The sequence below is a fragment of the Artemia sp. Qi Xiang Cuo genome, chromosome 4 (assembly GCF_049724085.1).
Source record: "Artemia sp. Qi Xiang Cuo chromosome 4, ASM4972408v1, whole genome shotgun sequence".
NCBI classification, from domain to species: Eukaryota; Metazoa; Arthropoda; class Branchiopoda; order Anostraca; family Artemiidae; genus Artemia; species Artemia sp. Qi Xiang Cuo.
The window spans coordinates 83,158,414-83,177,536 of record NC_142797.1 but is presented as its reverse complement, the minus strand read 5'-3'; the positions used below and the strand labels follow the sequence as shown (position 1 = coordinate 83,177,536).

The following is a 19,123-nucleotide window of genomic DNA, read 5'->3' as shown; positions in this document are numbered from 1 at the left end:
AGGGAAGACATCAGAAAACTAGTGGATATAGAGGTCTTCACTAGTCCTTGTTATGTCTTGTTCCCTCATTGTAGTATCGTTTGCGTAAAACCGTGTGGTTATGACGCTGCAACATGCGTTTCTTATATAGCACGGACTTGCGTGAACAGTGCAGGCATGAAAAATATTGTAAAATTAGACCTCAAACTTAATAATTTCGTGTAAATTCTGTGTATTCAATATAGATATTTTAGTTATCAAAACAAATTTGAAGACATTTCTGTTTTAGATTTTCATTGTGAATACTAATATTAGTGTATTTATTTACTTATGTCTAATACCTTAGAAATTATAAAACAATTAATTAGTGAATTATTGTATGTGTATTTACTTCAAAGAACATGTGATTCTGCCGCGTTGTTTTTATTACAGGAAAGTAAATGGACATTTTGGTCATTGAGTATTACAATAAGCTGCCCAGTACAGATACGACCCAGTAACATCTATTTTATCATATCTCAACCAACGAAGAGTACTCACCATAACCCCAGGCAAGTTTCATCCCAACTTCGTCTACGAAAACAACAGTTACCCTCGACCATCGTTTCTTCGACTATGAACCATATTATGTATCAGGTAACACTATATTTGAACCTCAGTATCAAGTGCTTTAACGAACTATATAATAGCATAAACGCTGAGAAACCCATCGGCCAGTACAAGATATAAATACGTAGATATCGTGTCGATACTCACTACGGACCCCATAATAATTTGACATTATAGTGATTATATTTGAAGATAAAAGATATTAAACAATATTTAAAATTAAAAGATACTTAAAGAAATTTGAAGATATTTGAAGATGAAATTAAAGACAATTTGAAGTTTAATTCTGAGAACTCCATCGATCAGCGCCTGATAAACTATAATTTAAGTTAAAAGATACTTAAAGACATTTCAAGATATTTGAAGACTAAATTAAAGACAATTTGAAGTTTAATTCAGATAACTCCATCGATCAGCACATGATAAACGATATTTGAAGTTAAAAGATACTTAAAGACATTTGAAGATATTTGAAGAAGAAATTAAAGACAATTTGAACTTTAACTCTGAGAACACCATCGAGCAGTACAAGATAAACAATATTTAACGATATTTGAAGTTAGATGATAGTTGAAGAGGTTCGAAGCTGAATTTAAAGACAATATATTAAAACATTCACCATAGTATGATGACGACCCGTTTCAAAAGGCGCACATGAACAATTTTACGCGAGAATACATTCTCTATGTGCTTCAAAAACCCTAAAAAAATGTTATACTGAGAATAAAAACACCAAAATCTATAATGGGAAGAATAATTTCTCAATTAACTATTAGAACTATATATAACAGTCATTTCCCAGTTGACCATTAACAGAAATTTACCGCGTAAAGACAACTAGACTCGAACTGTTCCATGAAGAAACCATAACGTAAGTGCTTCGAAATTTTTGCCAGGACAAAAGGAGTGAAGGACAGTAATTTACAACAGAAGGGTGTAGTACACTAAGGACACGAAAGGTGATGAATAGATGTGAAGCTACATGTGTTACCTCCTAACAGCTTTGACAATGCAAAAATCTAAATAGTGAAAGTGTTTTAATGTCATCTGTGAATATGTTGAACCAAATATTGTATGTTATAAATCATTTATTTTTGTACAAAAATTATAATTAGGTGTAATATTTTTTTTTTAGTAATTTAAAGTTTTTTTTATATTACTTATTACTTAATATAGAAAGCAAAAAAAAAAAAAAAAAAGAGAACTAACGTAAAAGTATAAAATTACCAACCTTAATGGAAAATTAAAATTAAAAATTGTTCGATATATAAAAAGAAAAAAAAAAATCTTTAGTATAGTAGCTAACCTAGGACCAATAATAATCTTAGTCCTGTAGATGAATTTTAGACAGGGATGTATAATAAAACAAGAAAAACAATTGAAAAACTATAAAACTCCTGATGGGCAGTAACTAATGACGGGGCGTCATTATTTCATGGGAAGGGTGATCTGTACCGGGAGTAAAACACGATGTATTTGAAATACCAAAATAAAGTTCCTTCTTTAATTCGGACTCCTATAATTAAGTTAAATCTAGTTTCAAAAATGAAAAAGTCGTTAATCAGCAAAGAAAAGAAATTGCAATCTTTGGATTTCGCTAAGACAGTGAGCAATAAGAAAAGTGCTACGCACAATATTTTTAAGGAAGTTTAAACGATAAGAACCGTGTGAACGCCTAAATCATCAAAAATATTTAAGATGTATTATTGGACGAGGGTTCGCGTCCTTGGGGCCCGTGAGCCAATGGCAGGCAGTCCCTAGAGCGCAGGACGAAAGAACTGCGTTTGGGAGTAGGGTAAATGTGTTTTTTAATTTTAATATGAAGTGAGATCTGAAACGTTTAGTACGAAATAATCTCGGTCACCATTATTGTCTTTGAAGTGACCCATTGCTGTACAACTAAGCATGTAAGTTTAATAAATCTATTGTCTTTTTATATGTGTTTGTTTCTCTTATATGTCTGAGTCTAGTCCGATAAGAGGTAACTAGTTCGCCAGTCTCCATGGTAAATGCTCCCAAAGGAATCTGATCTCCAAGTGGCGCTATAGGAGAAATCTCTATCGCCACGAGCAAACCTTTGCGATTACCGCAAACAATTCTTCAATGGTACAATTCCTAAAGAGAAGTCAATTCGAATTCTTTTGTAAGGCCATGGTACCAATATAGTACCAAAAGGCTTTCCATGGAGACATTCTGGCAAAAAATAATCAATTTTTTCACCCAATCTCAGGCAATTTTCTCTTTATTTGCAAAATACTTTTCTTGATTTTCGTTTGTAGCACATTTTTTCATAGACAGCGCAATAGCGCTGCCTAAGTAAAGAACGATGTTGCCACAATGTATTATTATTTTTTCCCTCCATATCCGGGCACTTCGTACCGAAGGAGTTATCGTAGGAACTTCGAAAAGGGCTCATTCAATTGGAGTGGCTAGTGCCCTTTTTAATAGTTGAAAGTGATTGGAGGGCAACTAGCCCCCCCCCACGCCCATCATTCCCCCAAACACATCCAATCAAAATTTTGAGATAGCCATTTTTTTCAGCGTAGTTGATTTCCAAAAAGAATATTTGTTTTTGAGGAGGAAACTCCCCCACAACCCTCAGGGCAAGGGTTTCAAGTTATGCCCTGAGGGCATCTAAAAACGATGTCGGCACAATGTATTATTTATTTCTTTTAGAGCAAGGCACTTCGTATCAAAGAAGTTGTCGTAGAAACTTCGAAAAGGGCTCAATCAATTGGAAGTTGGAGTGGCTTGTGCCCTTTATAATAGTCGAAAGTGATTGGAAGGCAACTAACACCCCTTCCACGCCCACCATTTCCCCAAACACATCCAGTCAAAATTTTGAGCCAGCCATTTCGTTAAGCGTAGTTGATTTCCAGATAGAAATTATGTTTTTGAGGAGAACAATCCCCCACAGCCTTCAGGGCAAGGGTTATTAGTTATGCCCTGGGGGCATATAAGGTTTTTTATAGAAGACGTTGTCATAGAAACTTCAAAAAAGGCTCATTCGATTGGAAATTCAAAAGGATAGTGCCCTTTTTAATAGTCAAAAGTGATTGGAGGGCAACTAGCCCCCCCCCCCCGACGCCCATCATTCCCCCAAACACATCCAATCAAAATTTTGAGATATCCATTTTGTTCAGCGTAGTTGATTCCCAGATAGAAAATATGCTTTTAAGGAGGACACTCCCCCACAACCCTCGGGGCAAGGGTTTTAAATTATACCCTGGGGGCATATACGGTTTTTATAGAAGGCGTTGTCACAGAAACTTCAAAAAAGGCTCATTCGATTGAAAATTCAAAGGGCTGGTGCCCTTTTTAATAGTCAAAAGTGACTGGAGGGCAACTACCCTCCCCCGCGCCCATTATTCCCCCAAACACATCCAATCAAAATTTTGAGATAGCCATTTTGTTCAGCGTAGTTGATTTCGGATCGAAATTATGTTTTGAGGAGGAAACTTCTCCAAAACCCTCGGGGCAAGGGTTTTAAGTTACACCCTGGGAGCATACCAGGTTTTTACAGAAGGCGTTGTCGTAGAAACTTCAAAAAGGCTCATTGGATTGGAAATTCAAAGGGCTAGTGTCCTTTTTAATAGCCGAAAGTGATTGGACTGCAACCATCCCTCCACGCCCATCATCCCCCCAAAAACATCCAATCAAAATTTTGAGATAGCCATTTTGTTCAGCGTAGTTGATTTCCAGATAGAAAATATATTTTTGAGGAGGACACTCCCCCTAAACCCTCGGGGCAAGGGTTTTAAGTTATGCCCTGGGGGCTTATAAGAACGATGTTGGAACAATGTATCGTTTATTATTTTTTCCTTTAGAGCATGGTTCTTTGTATCGAATATGTTGTCATAGAAACTTCGAAAAGGGCTCATTCAATTGGAAATTGGAGTGGCTTGTGCCCCGTTTAATAGTGAAAAGTGATTGGAACGCAACTAACACCCCTTCTACGCCCACCATTTCCCAAAAAACATCCAATCAAAATTTTGAGATAGCCATTTTGTTCAGCGCAGTTGATTTCCAGATAGAAATTATGTTTTTGAGGAGGACACTCCCCCACAGCCTTCAGGGAAAGGGTTGTAAGTTGTGCCCTGGGGGCATATAAGATTTTTATAGAAGGTGTGGTCGTAGAAACTTCAAAAAAGGCTTATTCGATTGGAAATTCAAAGGGCTAGTGCCCTTTTTAATGGTCGAGAGTGATTGGAGGAAAACTAGCCCCCCCCTTCCAAGCCCATTATTCCCCCAAACACATCCAAACAAAATTTTGAGATAGCTATTTTGTTCAGCGTAGTTGATTTCCAGATAGAAATTATTTTTTTAGGAGGACAGTCCCCCACAGCCTTCAGGGCAGGGGTTGTAAGTTATGCCCAGGGGGCATATAAGTTTTTATAGAAAGCGTTGTCATACAAACTTTAAAAAAGGTTCATTCGATTGGAAATTCAAAGGGCTAGTACCCTTTTTAATAGTCGAAAGTAATTTGAAGGCAACTAACATCCTTCCAATCCCCCCATTTCCCCAAACACATCCAATCAAATTTTTAAGATAGCCATTTTGTTCCACGCAGTTAAAGTTCAGGAAATTATACCTTTGAGCAGGACACTACCCCCACAGTCTTCAGGGCAAGGGTTATAAGTTATGCCCTGGAAGCATATAAGTTTTTATTGAAATCTTTGTCGTAGAAATTTGAAAAAGGTATCATTCGATTGGAAATTCAAAGGTCTAGTGCCCTTTTTAATAGTCGAAAGTGATTTGAAGGCAACTAGCCCCCCCCTCTCTCGCTCACCTTTCCCCAATCACATCCAATCAAAATTTTTAGATGCCATTTTGTTCAGTGTTGTGGATCTCCAGATAGAAATTATGTTTTTGAGGAGGATACTCCCCCACAGCCCTCAGGGCAAGGGTTGCACGTTAGGCCGTAGAGGCGTGTAACGTTTTTTATAGGGAGTGTTGTCGTAGAAACATCAAAAGTGACTCATTCGATTGGAAATTTAAATTGCTACTGATATTTTAAATACTAGAAAGGGACTGGAAAGCAACTAACACCACCTGCACGCCCACCATTCCCCCCCATAACCCTCAGGGCAAGGGTTGTAAGTTATGCCCTGGGAGCATGTAAGGTTATTACAGAAAGCGATGTTGTAAAAACATCTAAAAGGGCTCATTCAATTGAAAATTGAAAGGGTTAGTGCCATTTTAATAGTCAAAAGTGATTGAAGGGCAACTAAACCCCTCTCACAACCACCATTTCCCCAAGCATATCCAATCAAAATTTTGAGATAGCCATTTTGTTCAGCGTAGTTGATTTCCAGATAGAAATTATGTTTTTGAGGAGGACAATCCCATAGAGCCTTCAGGGCAAAGGTAGTAAGTTATGCCCTGGGGGCATATAAGGTTTTTATAGAAGGTGTTGTCGTAGAAACTTCAAAAACGGCTTATTTGATTGGAAATTCAAAGGGCTAGTGCCCTTTTTAATGGTCGAGAGTGATTGGAGGAAAACTAGGCCGCCCCCCCCTTCCACGCCCATTATTCCCCCAAACAAATACAATCAAAATTTTGAGATTGCCATTGTGTTCAGTGTACTTGATTTCCAAATAGAAATTATTTTTTTTAAGGAGGACACTCCCCCACAGCCTTCAGGGCAGGGGTTGTAAGTTATGCCCTGGGGGCATAGAAGGTTTTAAAGAAGGCATTGTCGTAGAAACTTCAAAAAAGGTTCATTCGATTTGGAATTCAAAGGGCTAGTACCATTTTTAATTGTCGAAAGTAATTTGAAGGCAACTAACACCCCTTCCACGCCCATCATTTCCCCAAACACATCCAATCAAAATTTTGAGATAGCCATTTTGTTCCACGCAGTTAAAGTTCAGGAAATTATAGCTTTGAGCAGGACACTCCCCCCACAGTCTTCAGGGCAAGTTTTTTAAGTTTTGCCCTGGGGGCATATAAGTTTTTATTGAAATCTTTGTCGTAGAAATTTGAAAAAGGGATCATTCGATTGGAAATTCAAAGGTCTAGTGCCCTTCTTAATAAGCGAAAGTGATTTGAAGGCAACTAGCCCCCCTCTCTCGCTCACCTTTTCCCCAAACACCTCCAATTAAAATTTTTGATAGCCATTTTGTTCAATGTTGTGGATTTCCAGATAGAAATTATGTTTTTGAGGAGGACACTCCCCTACAGCCCTCATGGCAAGGGTTTTAAGTTAAGCCCTTGGGGCATATAAGGTTTTTATAGAACGTGTCTTCGTAGAAACTTCAAAAAGGGCTCATTTGATTGGAAATTGAAATGGCTACTGCCCTTTTTAATATTCGAAAGTGATTGGAAGGCGACTAACACCCCTTCCACGCCCACCATTTCCCCAAACATATCCAATAAAAATTTTTAGATAGCCATTTTATTTCACACAGTTTAAAGTTCAGGAAATTATATCTTTGAGCAGGACACTCCCCCTAAAGTTTTCCGGGCAAGGGTTATAATTTATCCCCTGGGGGCATATAAGGTTTTTACTGAAATCTTTGTCGTAGAAACTTGAAAAAGGGCTCATTCGATAGGAAATTCAAAGGGCTAGGGAACTTTTTAATAGTCGAAAGTGATCTGAGGACAACTAACCCCCCTCTTACGCCCACCTATTCCCCAAACACATCCAATCAAAATTTTTAGATAGCCATTTTATTCAACGTAGTTGAAAGTTTTGGAAAATAGGTCTTTAAGGATGACAACCCATCCCCCCCCCACAACCCTCAGGGCACGGGTTGTAAGTTATGCCCTGGGAGCATGTAAGGTTTTTATAGAAAGCGACGTTGTAAAAACATCAAAAACGGCTCATTAAATTGAAAATTGAAAGGGCTAGTGCCCTTTTAATAGTCGAAAGTGATTGAAGGGCAACTAAACCCCTCTCACACCCACCATTTCCCCAAGCACATCCAATCAAAATTTTGAGATAGCCATTTTGTTCAGCGTAGTTGATTTCCAGATAGAAATTATGTTTTTGAGGAGTAAACTCCCTCACGACCCTCGGGGCAAGGGTTTTAACTTACACACTGGGAGCATATAAGGTTTTTATAGAAGGCGTTGTCGTAGAAACTTCAAAAAGGCTAATTGGATTGGAAATTCAAAGGGCTAGTGCCCTTTTTAATAGCCGAAAGTGATTGGAGGGCAACTATCCCCTCACGCCCATCATTCCCCCAAACACATCCAATCAAAATTTTGAGATAATTTTTTTGTTCAGCGTGGTTGAATTCCACATAGAAAGTATGTTTTTGAGGAGGACACTCCTTCACAATCCTCGGGGCAAGGGTTTTAAGATATGTCCTGAGGGCATATAAGAACGATGATGGCAAAATGTATCCTTTATTATTTTTCCTTTAGAGCATGGCTCTTTGTATCGAAGAAGTTGTCGTAGAAACTTCGAAAAGGGCTCATTCAATTGGAAATTGGAGTGGCTTGTGCCCCTTTTATAGTCGAAAGTGATTGGAAGGCAACTAACCCCCCTTCCACGCCCACCATTTCCCGAAAAACATCCAATCAAAATTTTGAGATAGCCATTTTGTTCAGCACAGTTCATTTCCACATAGAAATTATGTTTTTGAAGAGGAGAATCCCCCAAAGCCTTCAGGGCAAAGGTTGTAAGTTATGCCCTGGAGGAATAAAAGGTTTTTATAGAAGGTGTTGTCGTAGAAATTTCAAAAAAGGCTTATTCGATATAAAATTCAAAGGGCTAGTGCCCTTTTTAATAGTCGAAAATGATTGGAGGGCAACTAGCCCCCTCCTTCTACGCCCATTATTCCCCCAAACACATCCAATCAAACTTGTCGAGATAGCCATTTTGTTCAGCGTGGTTGATTTCCGGATAGAAATCATTTTTTTGAGGACACTCCCACACAGCCTTCAGGGCAAGGATTGTAAGTTATGCTCTGGGGGCATATAAGGTTTTTATAGAAGGCGTTGTCATACAAACTTTAAAAAAGGTTCATTCGATTGGAAATTCAAAAGGCTAGTGGCCTTTTTAATAGTCGAAAGAAATTGGAAGGCAACTAACACCCCTTCTACGCTCACCATTTCCCTTTACACATCTAATCAAAATTTTTATATAACCTTTTTGTCCATCGCAGTTTAAAGCTGAGGAAACTATATATGTGATCAAAATTTTCCCCCCACAGTCTTCAGGGCAACAGGTGTAAGTTACGGCAATGGGATATGAAAGGTTCTCTCGGAATTAGTTATCCTTGAAACTTGAAAAAGGTCTCATTTGATTGGAAATTCAAAGGTCTAGTGCCCTTTTTAATAGTCGAAAGTGATTTGAGGGCAACTAGCTCCCCTCTCTCTCCATCCTTTTCGCCAAACATATCCAATCAAAATTTTTAGATAGCCATATTGTTCAGTGTTGTGGATTTCCAGATAGAAATTATGTTTTTGAGGAGGATACTCCCCCACAGCCCTCAGGGCAAGGGTTGTAAGTTATGCCCTAGGGGGATATAAGGTTTTTATAGAACGCGTCGTCGTAGAAACTTCAAAAAGGGCTCGTTTAATTGGAAATTGAAATGGCTAGTGCCCTTTTTAATAGTAGAAAGTAATTGGAAGGCAACTAACACTCCTTCCACACCCACCATTTCCCCAAACATATCCAATCAAAATTTTTAGATAGCCATTTTATTTCACGCAGTTTAAATTTCAGGAAATTATACCTTTGAGCAGGACACTCCCCCTAAAGTTTTCAGGGCAAGGGTTATAAGTTATCCCCTGGGGGCACACAAGGTTTTTATTGAAATCTTTGTCGTAGAAACTTGAAAAAGAGCTCATTCGATTGGAAATTCAAAGGCCTAGTGCCCTTTTTAATAGTCAAAAGTGATTTGTGGGCAACTAACCGCCTTCTCACGCCCACCTTGTCCCCAAACGCATCCAATCAAAATTTTTAGATAGCCATTTTGTTCAATGTAGTTGAAAGTTTTGGAAATTTGGTCTTTAAGGATGAAAACCCACCCCCTCCCCCCCAACCCTCAGGGCAAGGGTTGTAAGTTATGCCCAGGGAGCATGTAAGGTTTTTATAGACAGCGATGTTGTAAAAACATCTAAAAGGGCTCATTCAATTGAAAATTGAAAGGGCTAGTACCCTATTATTAGTCGAAAGTGATTGAAGGGCAACTAACCCCCCTCTCACGCTCACCATTTCCCCAAACACATCCACTCAAAATTTTGAGATATCTATTTTGTTCAACGTAGTTGGAAGTTCTAGAAATTAGTTCTTTTAGGATAATAACCCCATCAGAGTCCTCAGTGTAGGGTTGTAAGTTATACCCTGGGGGCATATAAGGTTTATATATAAAGTTATTGTAGATACTTCAAAAGGGGCTCATTTGACTGGAAATTGAAATTGCCCTTTTTAATAGTCGAAAGTGAGTGGAGAGTGATTAACCCCCCCCCCCCCTTCACGCCCACCATTTCCCCAAATACATTTAATCAAAGTTTAGAGATAGCCAGTTTGTTCAACGTAGTTGAAAGTTCTGGAAATTATGTGTTTAAGGACGAAAAACCCCAAAGAATCCCCAGTGCAAAGGTTGTAATTTATGCCCTGGGGGCATATAAGGTTTTAATGATAGAATTGTCGTAAAAACTTCAAAAGGGGCTGATTCAATTGGAAATAGAGAGGTATAGTGCCCTTTTTAATAGTTGAAAGTGATTGGAGGGTAACTAACCCCCCTCTCACGCCCACCATTCCCCCAAACACATCCAATCAAATCTTCCGAGAGCCACTTTGTTCAACGTAGTAGAAAGTTCTGGAAATTAAGTCTTTGATGGTGACAACCCCCCCCAGTCCTCAGGGCGAGGGTTGTAAGTTATCCCCTGAGGGCATATAAGGTTTTTATTGAAAGCTTTGTCGTAAAAACTTCAAAAGGGCTCATTTGATTGGAAATTGAAAGGGCTAGTGCCTTTTTTAATAGTTGAAAGTGATTGGAGAGAGACTAACGCCCCCCTCACGCCCACCGTTTTCCCAGACACATCCAATCAAAATTTTGAGATAGCTATTTTGTTTAACGTAGTTGAAAGTTCAGGAAATTAGGTCTTAGCGGATGATAACTACCCTTACAGCCCTTAAGGTAAGGGTTGTAATTTATGCCGTGGGGCCATATAAGGTGTTTATAGGAAGTGTTGTCGTAGAAACTCAAAAAGGGCTCATTCAATTGGAAATCGAAAGGCCTAGTACCCTTTTTAATAGTCGAAAGTGATTGGAAGGCTTGATATTTTTATAGTAAAGATCGATGTGGGTATAATGTATTATTTTTTTGTTGTTGTGGTTGTTTAGACCTGGGCACTTTGTATCGAAGGAGTTGTCGTAGGAACTTCGAAAAGGGGTCATTCGATTGAAAATAGAACGGGTTGATGCCCTTTTTAATAGTTGAAAGTGATTGGAGGGAAACTAAACCCCCCCCCCCCCCACCCACGGCCAAGCTTCCATTTGACTTTATGTTTAAAAACTAAATGTTGCCATAAGATTAAATCAAAATGCACTGTGTTAATGCTAATTCCCAATAAGGCATCTCTACAGTATCGCAAGAACGAGTGAGGGTATTATGTTCAAACTTTCGAGGCTACTTCTGCTCTTAAAATTTAACCAAATCAAAATAGCGTAAGAGTATCCAAGCTATCAAAGCAAGTAAACAGATTCTTTTGTGAATCGTATTAAGTTTTCCATTTCAGATCAACTAGAGGAGGTATGACACTAAATTAAACACTACTATTGTGTCCAAATTTTTAAGAGGGTGTAAGTTGTTAAAGATTGCTGAAAATCTTTCCCCAGCATACAAAGAGCAGGCCAAACTATAAATTCTTTAAATAACGAAGATTTAAAGTATTATTTTCTTTTTCTCTAAAAAGACTATGACAACATAAAACAAACAGAAATTAATTAAAAAAACTTTTTCCACAAAATAAGTTTTCAAAGAAAAGTAAGGAACTCCATTAAATAAAAAGTGAGCTAAAACAAAATCAAATAATCTACCAAGCGTGAAACTACCCCAAATGAGCATCAATAAATAAATGAAACCTAAAACGAACAGAAATTACAATAAATAGCCGAGTCAAGCTCAAAACGAGCAGAAATTAACATAAGTCGGGCGCAAAACCCCTATGCCTTCCCAATGCCAGAACAAAATTTGCACTTTACTGAAAAATTACAAATTTTACTTTTATAACTTTAATAAATCAAATAATATTAACATTTTGATTACTAAATATCAGTATATGTATATTAAACTGGCAATGGACATTCATTTGTATTTTTTCAGTAAAGTGCAATTTTTTTTTGGCTGTGAAGCCATGATGATCCATGCCTTGTGTTCTTTAGCAAACGATGTGATGTATCCATCTTCAGGTCACGCTGAATAAGGAAGCCTAATAGCTAAAATGTAAAAGATTGGGCCTGAAGCATTTTTATTATATATTTTCGAGATTCCAAAAGGCGTAGGCAGAGCGCAACTATCACTTAATTAAAGAGAATTTGACATTATATATGACTATGAAGATCACTACCTGTAAAACAATTACTACCAGTCTTTTCAGGGGGGATTATAAATTTGACAAGGGATTTGATGCTTCAAGACATTATTTTAGGTCAAAATATCTGTATTTTGCGTTTTCACATATTCTCTCTATAGAAAAAAGGGACAGGTTCTTGAAAATTCACCAAGGACATCCCTACTTCAACCTCATTCTTTATCCTTATTTAGTGTACGATTGAAATAACGATGCAACTTTTTAAAGCGACAACTTTGTTCGGTACATAAAAGGATTTTTCTTCAGGGGATTAGAGGTTCAACACACGAAAAAGTATTTTCCACCAATTTACTAAGGACAGGTTTTTTTACCCAGCCAGAAGGTATTATAGGGGCTCCTTTACTCCTGTGTACCGGCGTAATTCTACTTGACGCATAATCAACGTGAATACCATACATATTTTCAATCGTTCGCGGGATCTTTCCTGTTTAAAAGCACTAAACTAAAAGGAGAAAGTCGCATTCTTCTTAGAAATTATGACAGCAGCAGAAGTACTGCTGCTGTCTTTATAGTTCGACTAAAATTTTTCTAAAAAAATAAAATAAAAAAATAATAAGCAAATTTTAAAAATATAATGCTGTAGATGAACAAAACTGAATCTCAGCTATTTAATGATAGCAAAATTGTCGTCTTGCGAGAGGGCCTTAGGACTGCAGAACGTAACGAAATTGGCATAAAGAAACATAAGCTATAAAGCTTAATGCGTATTTCTCCTGTACCAGTTTCGCTACTTAAGAAGTCAGAGGCCAATCCAAGCGTGATATTGTCAGGTAGCACCGCTGTACATATATCGAATTAAATGTTTTTGATAAGGGTTTAAATAATTTATTCATGATTTACAAAAGAATGTCTTCGAATAGTTCATCAATGTCTTGAAGGAATAGGATAAGTTTTGAAATACTTATCTGAATAAGTTTTGAAAGCTCTACATAGAGGCTAAGACACCCAATCTACGCCCCCCCTCCCCCCCAAAAAAAGAAACGGTGAATTTGACAAATTTAGTTGCGTCATTTGGTTAAGTGTCTCAAAATTTTGTATTTTGCTCAGCTCTTAATTTCAAAATTTAAAACGCAAGCGCTTACTGAGGTGTAAATGATATTAGGTAATATTTCTTGTTTTACTTTATAGAGAAAATAATGCTTTGTACTCATGCGTACAAAGCATTACCATTGAAATGCTTTGTACAGTACACACCATTGTTTGGAACTGAAGCGAAGAAACCTTCTCTCTTTAAAAGTGCTAATGTTACCTTTTGTCATTACAAATGAGCTAATTTTAGTTAATTACATTAAAATGACTTTGAAGAAAAGCGTCAATTGATGCAAAGTCTAAGGGTTGTCACACTAACTGAAATCCTCAAGTATTTCTTGTCAAATTTTGGATTTTTAAATGATTTCTGGAAGTTTATTGCAGTTTTCAAGTCTTTTGCCTAATATATTCCAAGTTTTCAGAGTGGCGGTCGAAATCAAGAAATATATACACAAAAATTTAACCCTTAATAGAGATACGAGAGAAACTTATTTGAGCCCAATTTATAATGAGTTAATAAATTCATACTTTTCTTTCCGACGTTATATTGTTTCACAACTTAGTAAAATGTTAGATGACACCTGGTAAGCGATTGGATTTTAAAAAAGCATTAAATAAAATGATTTATTCTCGGATTTATTCTCTTGATTTGCCATTCATTGCTTGATTTTTTATTCAGTTACTCTTTTGTTGTTACTTGGAAAGGGTCTTACTTTTGTTTTAATAGTGATTTTTACGGTTTAGTTTTTATTACTTTTTAATTACGTTTTTTAACATCCTTTTTATTTTTGCACTAAGGAAGGTCTCGGCCGAAATATTTGCATTCCATTTTCCCTGGCTGTAAATATCCACGCCTTTTCTTCTTCTCGAGTTTTTTTCTCATCTTATAATGATAGGTCTAGCGGAAAGTGCTTTTCTATATCTTTTTAATCGTAGTAGGTGCACAACACAGCCCAAAAGTTTCTAGAGTTTACATGCACAGATAAATGCATTATATTCGCAGATACCTTTCTAGAGTACCGAGAATCATGCTTCAATTACATTGGCTCTCTGTTTTATTAAATAAAAAAACAGGTTTTTTTAACTGAAAGTAAGGAACGACGTTAAAACTTAAAACGAACAGAAATCATTCCGCATATGAAGGGGGCTGTCCCCTCCTCAACGCCTCGCTCTTTACACTAGTTTTTTTTATTGTTTAAAAAAATAGAGTAGTGAGAAACTCAAACTTTAGCGTAAAGAGCGAGGCGTTGAGGAGGGGACAGCCCCTTTCATATACGGAATAATTTCTGCTCGTTTTAAGCTTTGACGTCGTTCCTTACTTTCAGTTAAAAAAACTTGTTTTTTTTTATTTAATTTTTGAACGTTTTTGAATTAATACAGTTTTTGATTTTGGCTCACCGTACATGAATAATTAAAACAAAATTTGCACATTAATTGTACTTTTATTTGGTTAAATGGCTTTCTCGAAACTTGTTTAATTTTATTACGAACGTTTTATTAGTAATAAATATACGTAACTTACGAATTAACTTACGTAACGAACTTCTATATTCATAAATTTTTGACATGTATATTACTGGCTTTGCCCCTTAGGCAATACCTTGATCTTTAAGCTAAAGTTCAAATTTTTTTCCAATTCTTTAAAAACGACTTCTTAATCACATTCATTTGATCTGTTGAAAAACTTGTTTTTTTTAATTAATTTAATTTCTGATCTTTTTCTTTAATAATGCTGGGAAATCCGGCGCCCCCTTCATAACAATGTCCCTTCCCCCATGAAAACTTCCTTCGTGGAAAAGATCCTCCCATATAGCCCCCGACCCAAACCCTCCCCCCACATACCAGAAAAAATCCCCCCCTGAAAACGTCTGTATACTTCCCAATAACCAATACTATAGGCTATGTTAGCATTGAGTAAAGTTCATAACTTTCAACCCTCCCCCCGGGGACTTTGGGAGATAAAGTCATCCTAAAAGACATTTTTATCATATTTTCGACCATGGTGAACAAAATGGCTATCTCAAAATTTTGATCGGGTGACTTTGGGAAAAAATGAGCGGGGGAGGGGGCCTAGTTGCCCTCCATTTTTCGGTCACTGAAAAAGGGCACTAGAACTTTTAATTTCCGTTCCAATGAGCCCTCCCAAGATATTCTAGGACCACTGGGTCGATACGATCACCACTGGGGAAAAGAAGAAAGGAAAAAAATAAAAGAAAATAAAATAAAATAAACACGCATCCGTGATCTTTCTTCTGGCAAAAATTGGAAAATTCCACATTTTTGTAGATAGGAGCTTGAAACCTCTACAGGAGGGTTCTCTGATACACTGAATATGATGGTGTGATTTTCATTAAGGTTCTATAACTTTTAGAGGGTCTTTCCTCCTTTTTTCGAAAATCAGCTAAATTTTCTCAGGCGCGTAACTTTTGAAAGGTAAAACTAAAGTAGGTGAAACTTTATATTTGAAATCAGCATTAGAATCTGATTCCTTTGATGTATCTAATGGTATCAAAATTCCTTTTTTTAGAGTTCCGGTTACCATTGAGCCGGGTCGCTCCTTACTTACAGTTCGTTACTACGAAATGTTTAATAAACCCATCGGCAATACAGAAACTTTAAGTCAATAAGGGCATTGGAAATTAGCTGCATTTCAGCTTTTGCCCTAAGTAAGCTGTATATTTATCAGCGTTTGTGATTTTTTTTATTTAGTTTTTGGAATTTACCAAAATTTTAGCTCTTTAACAAAAACTTTTAACAGGTTAACAATTTTAAGCTTTAGTTTAAAAGTTTGAATCTTTAAACATTTTATCAAAACAAAAGCTTCAAAACTTATTTATAGGTTATGGCCACACACATGCCCAATATTACTTTATGTGAATTCACTTAGGATATACGTGCTTTATTAAAAATTTTCAGAATATAATTCTTTTTTTTAGATTTAAATTGGAAGAATACGAAAGATTTAGAAACTTAATAAAATCAGCACCATTTTCAGCTGATGCCTAGCTGGTTTTTCCGCTTCCACCATAAAGCTTAAATATAACATGACTAAACATGCTCAATTCCCAACCTCGATTGTATTATTTTTTTATTTTTTTCCTTGATTTAATTTAAGTATTTAACGATTCGATTTAACTTAAATCGAAGTCGGATATTTTACAGTTTGGTATTTGACAGCAAATTTTAAAGAATTAGCCCCTCACATTTTTTACTTTGATTTTGCTTAACCTGAATTACTAGTTTTTAAACTTTGAGTATAACTTCAGATATGATTTTTTTTTTCTTTTTACACTTTAAGTGTAACTTTGGACACGATTTTTTTGTTTTTACATTTTAAAGGTAACTTTAGGCACGATTTTTTAGTTTTTACACTTTAAGCAGAACTTCAGACATGATTTTTTAGTTTTTACACTTTAAGTGTAACTTTAGACATTATTTTTTTTTTACACTTCAAGTGTAATTTAAGCACGATTTTTTTTGTTTTTATGATGTAAGTTTAACTTTAGATGATTCTTTAGTTTTCACACTTTAAGTGTAACTTTAGACATAATTTTTTTCACATTTTAAGTGTAACTTTAGACACGATTTTTTTATTGTTTTTACATTTTAAGCGTAACTTTAGACATGATTTTTCATTCAAAATTAATCCAGTACACTTAAAGGACTTTTCACCCCTCCTATAAAAACTACCGAATACGTCAAAACTAATTTTTACTTTGATTGAAATAATTGATTCTTGCTGTTGGTGATAGCCTTGTATGGGACACAAGAGAACTTCAGTCGTATTTCTTAGCTATTACTTAAAGGAATAGGTAATATATAGAAGTGTGGTATAGCACTGAAGTAAATCTGTAATTGAAATTTCTGCCATAGTTTTTTTGGCATTGAAGGTATTATATGCAACAAAGCTCGCAATGTAAAAACAAAACCTGGAATACAATTAATATAGTATTATAAACAAATAAACATTCAAATGGCGATAAGTCCTTTCATCTAGACAGTGAAAATAGGTACAAAAGTCTTGATACATATACAGCAATCTTCATCAGTAAAAATACATAAGTATAAAAACTAAAACTGTTATTTATTATAAACTAACATATTATACAATACAAAATAAGTAACTTCCGGGTCATTCACTAGATTTTTCTGAGAGTTCAGTGACAGGGTTCATTCGAAAGTCTAGAGATGTAAGTTTTCTTCTTTAATCGTGCCTAAATGTAAAATGAATTTCCAAATGAAGGTCTTCTCTGTCTTATAATGAGTGACTTAGTGAAAATCCAGTGAATGACCCGGAAATTAATTATTTTCTTTTGTATAAATATGTTAGTTTTTATTTTAATACTTATGTATTTCTACTGATGACGATCGCTGTATATGTGATCGAAATACCTAGACTTTTGTACCTGTTTTCACTATCTAAATGACAAATTCAAAAGTCTAGAGATGTAAATTTTCTTCTTTAATCTTGCCGAAATATAAAATGAATTTCCAATGAAGGTGGCGGAGTCTTCTCTGTCTTATAATGAGTGACTTAGTGAAAATCCAGTGAATGACCCGGAAATTAATTATTTTCTTTTGTATAAATATGTTAGTTTTGATTTTAATACTTATGTATTTATACTGATGACGATCGCTGTATATGTGATGGAAAGATCTAGACTTTTATGCCTGTTTTCAGTGTCTAAATAAATAGACTTATTCCCATTTGAACGTTTATTTGTTCTTCATAGAAAGGCAGTGTGGTGTTGGAAAAGGATACACAATTCAAGGTATTACGTCGAAAATGGATATTATTTTAAAGATATTCGATACAGCTTGGACCAAATTATCTAACATGATACAAGTAACACCAAACAAGCTTAATGGCACTAGGTCTATATATTAACATGGATTAAATCTTCAAGGACTCTTTGCTCTTCCTCATTGCTCATGAGAAAATGGCACTAGGTCTATATATTAACATGGATTAAATCTTCAAGGACTCTTTGCTCTTCCTCATTGCTCATGAGAAAATGGCACTAGGTCTATATATTAACATGGATTAAATCTTCAAGGACTCTTTGCTCTTCCTCATTGCTCCAGAAAAAAAAAAAAAAAAAAAAAAAAAAAAAAAAAAAAAAGTAGGTATAGTGGGTATTCGTTTTTCAAAATCATAAAGCTATGTAAAAATGTACATCATTTTTGTCCACTGACTATTTTAAAAAGCCGAAGAAAAAAGAAAAAAAAACATTTCAACCAGCCAAATTTCTTGCTTACGCTTTCCTTCAGGTAAACCCGATAGATTATGGATCGCCACCTTGCAGAAACCATTCCAGCATAAAATAAGGATGGTCCAGACAAGAAACTGAAAATTTTTTGCAGGATTTCATTAGGGAGATTATCCATAGCTGTAATACCTGAAACACAAGAAATTTATCTAAATGTAAATTAATTAATTTCTGCAATTGTTGCAAATTAATTTCTAGGAAAGGACTCGGACTTTCCGTTATTTGGAAATAATATATTATTCCTATAAATTTCTATATTATATTATATAATATATTACATAATATTACATTCCTATAAAAAATGCAGATCTTGCCAAAATAATTTCCAGCATATATGGCATTTGACTAGGTCAATCTTAATCATCCAGCCTGTAATGTTGATAAGTAAATTTAGCTTCCATTGGAGGCAAAACCAAAAACTAAGGGGCTAAGAAGGGGCCAGCTACAGTCATATGCAAAATTATTATGAGTAGAGAGCCATATCAAACATAAGACCAGCATAAATAAAGTCCTATTTATAAATAAATAAAATAAAGTAATAAATAATCCTATAAAGCTCAAACTGAAAACGAACAGAAATTGCAAAAAAAATAAATGAAACCCAAAAAGAACAGAAATTGAAGTAAAAGACCATATCAAACATATATCTTTATATTTAACCAACATTAGTCCCGAAGATGCCC

The 19,123-nt window shown here is 35.7% G+C and overlaps 1 protein-coding gene across 1 annotated transcript in view; it reads right to left on the bottom strand.

Moving 5' to 3' along the window:
• LOC148953529 (uncharacterized) overlaps positions 1-18,605 on the bottom strand; it is a 37,424-nt gene extending 18,819 nt beyond the window's left edge. The window contains exon 1 of the mRNA XM_089088585.1: positions 18,430-18,605. Coding sequence (XP_088944711.1) covers positions 18,430-18,558 — 129 coding nt within the window. The 5' untranslated portion in view covers positions 18,559-18,605. The remainder of the gene's footprint in view (positions 1-18,429) is intronic.
• Between the last annotated feature and the right edge of the window lie 518 nt (positions 18,606-19,123).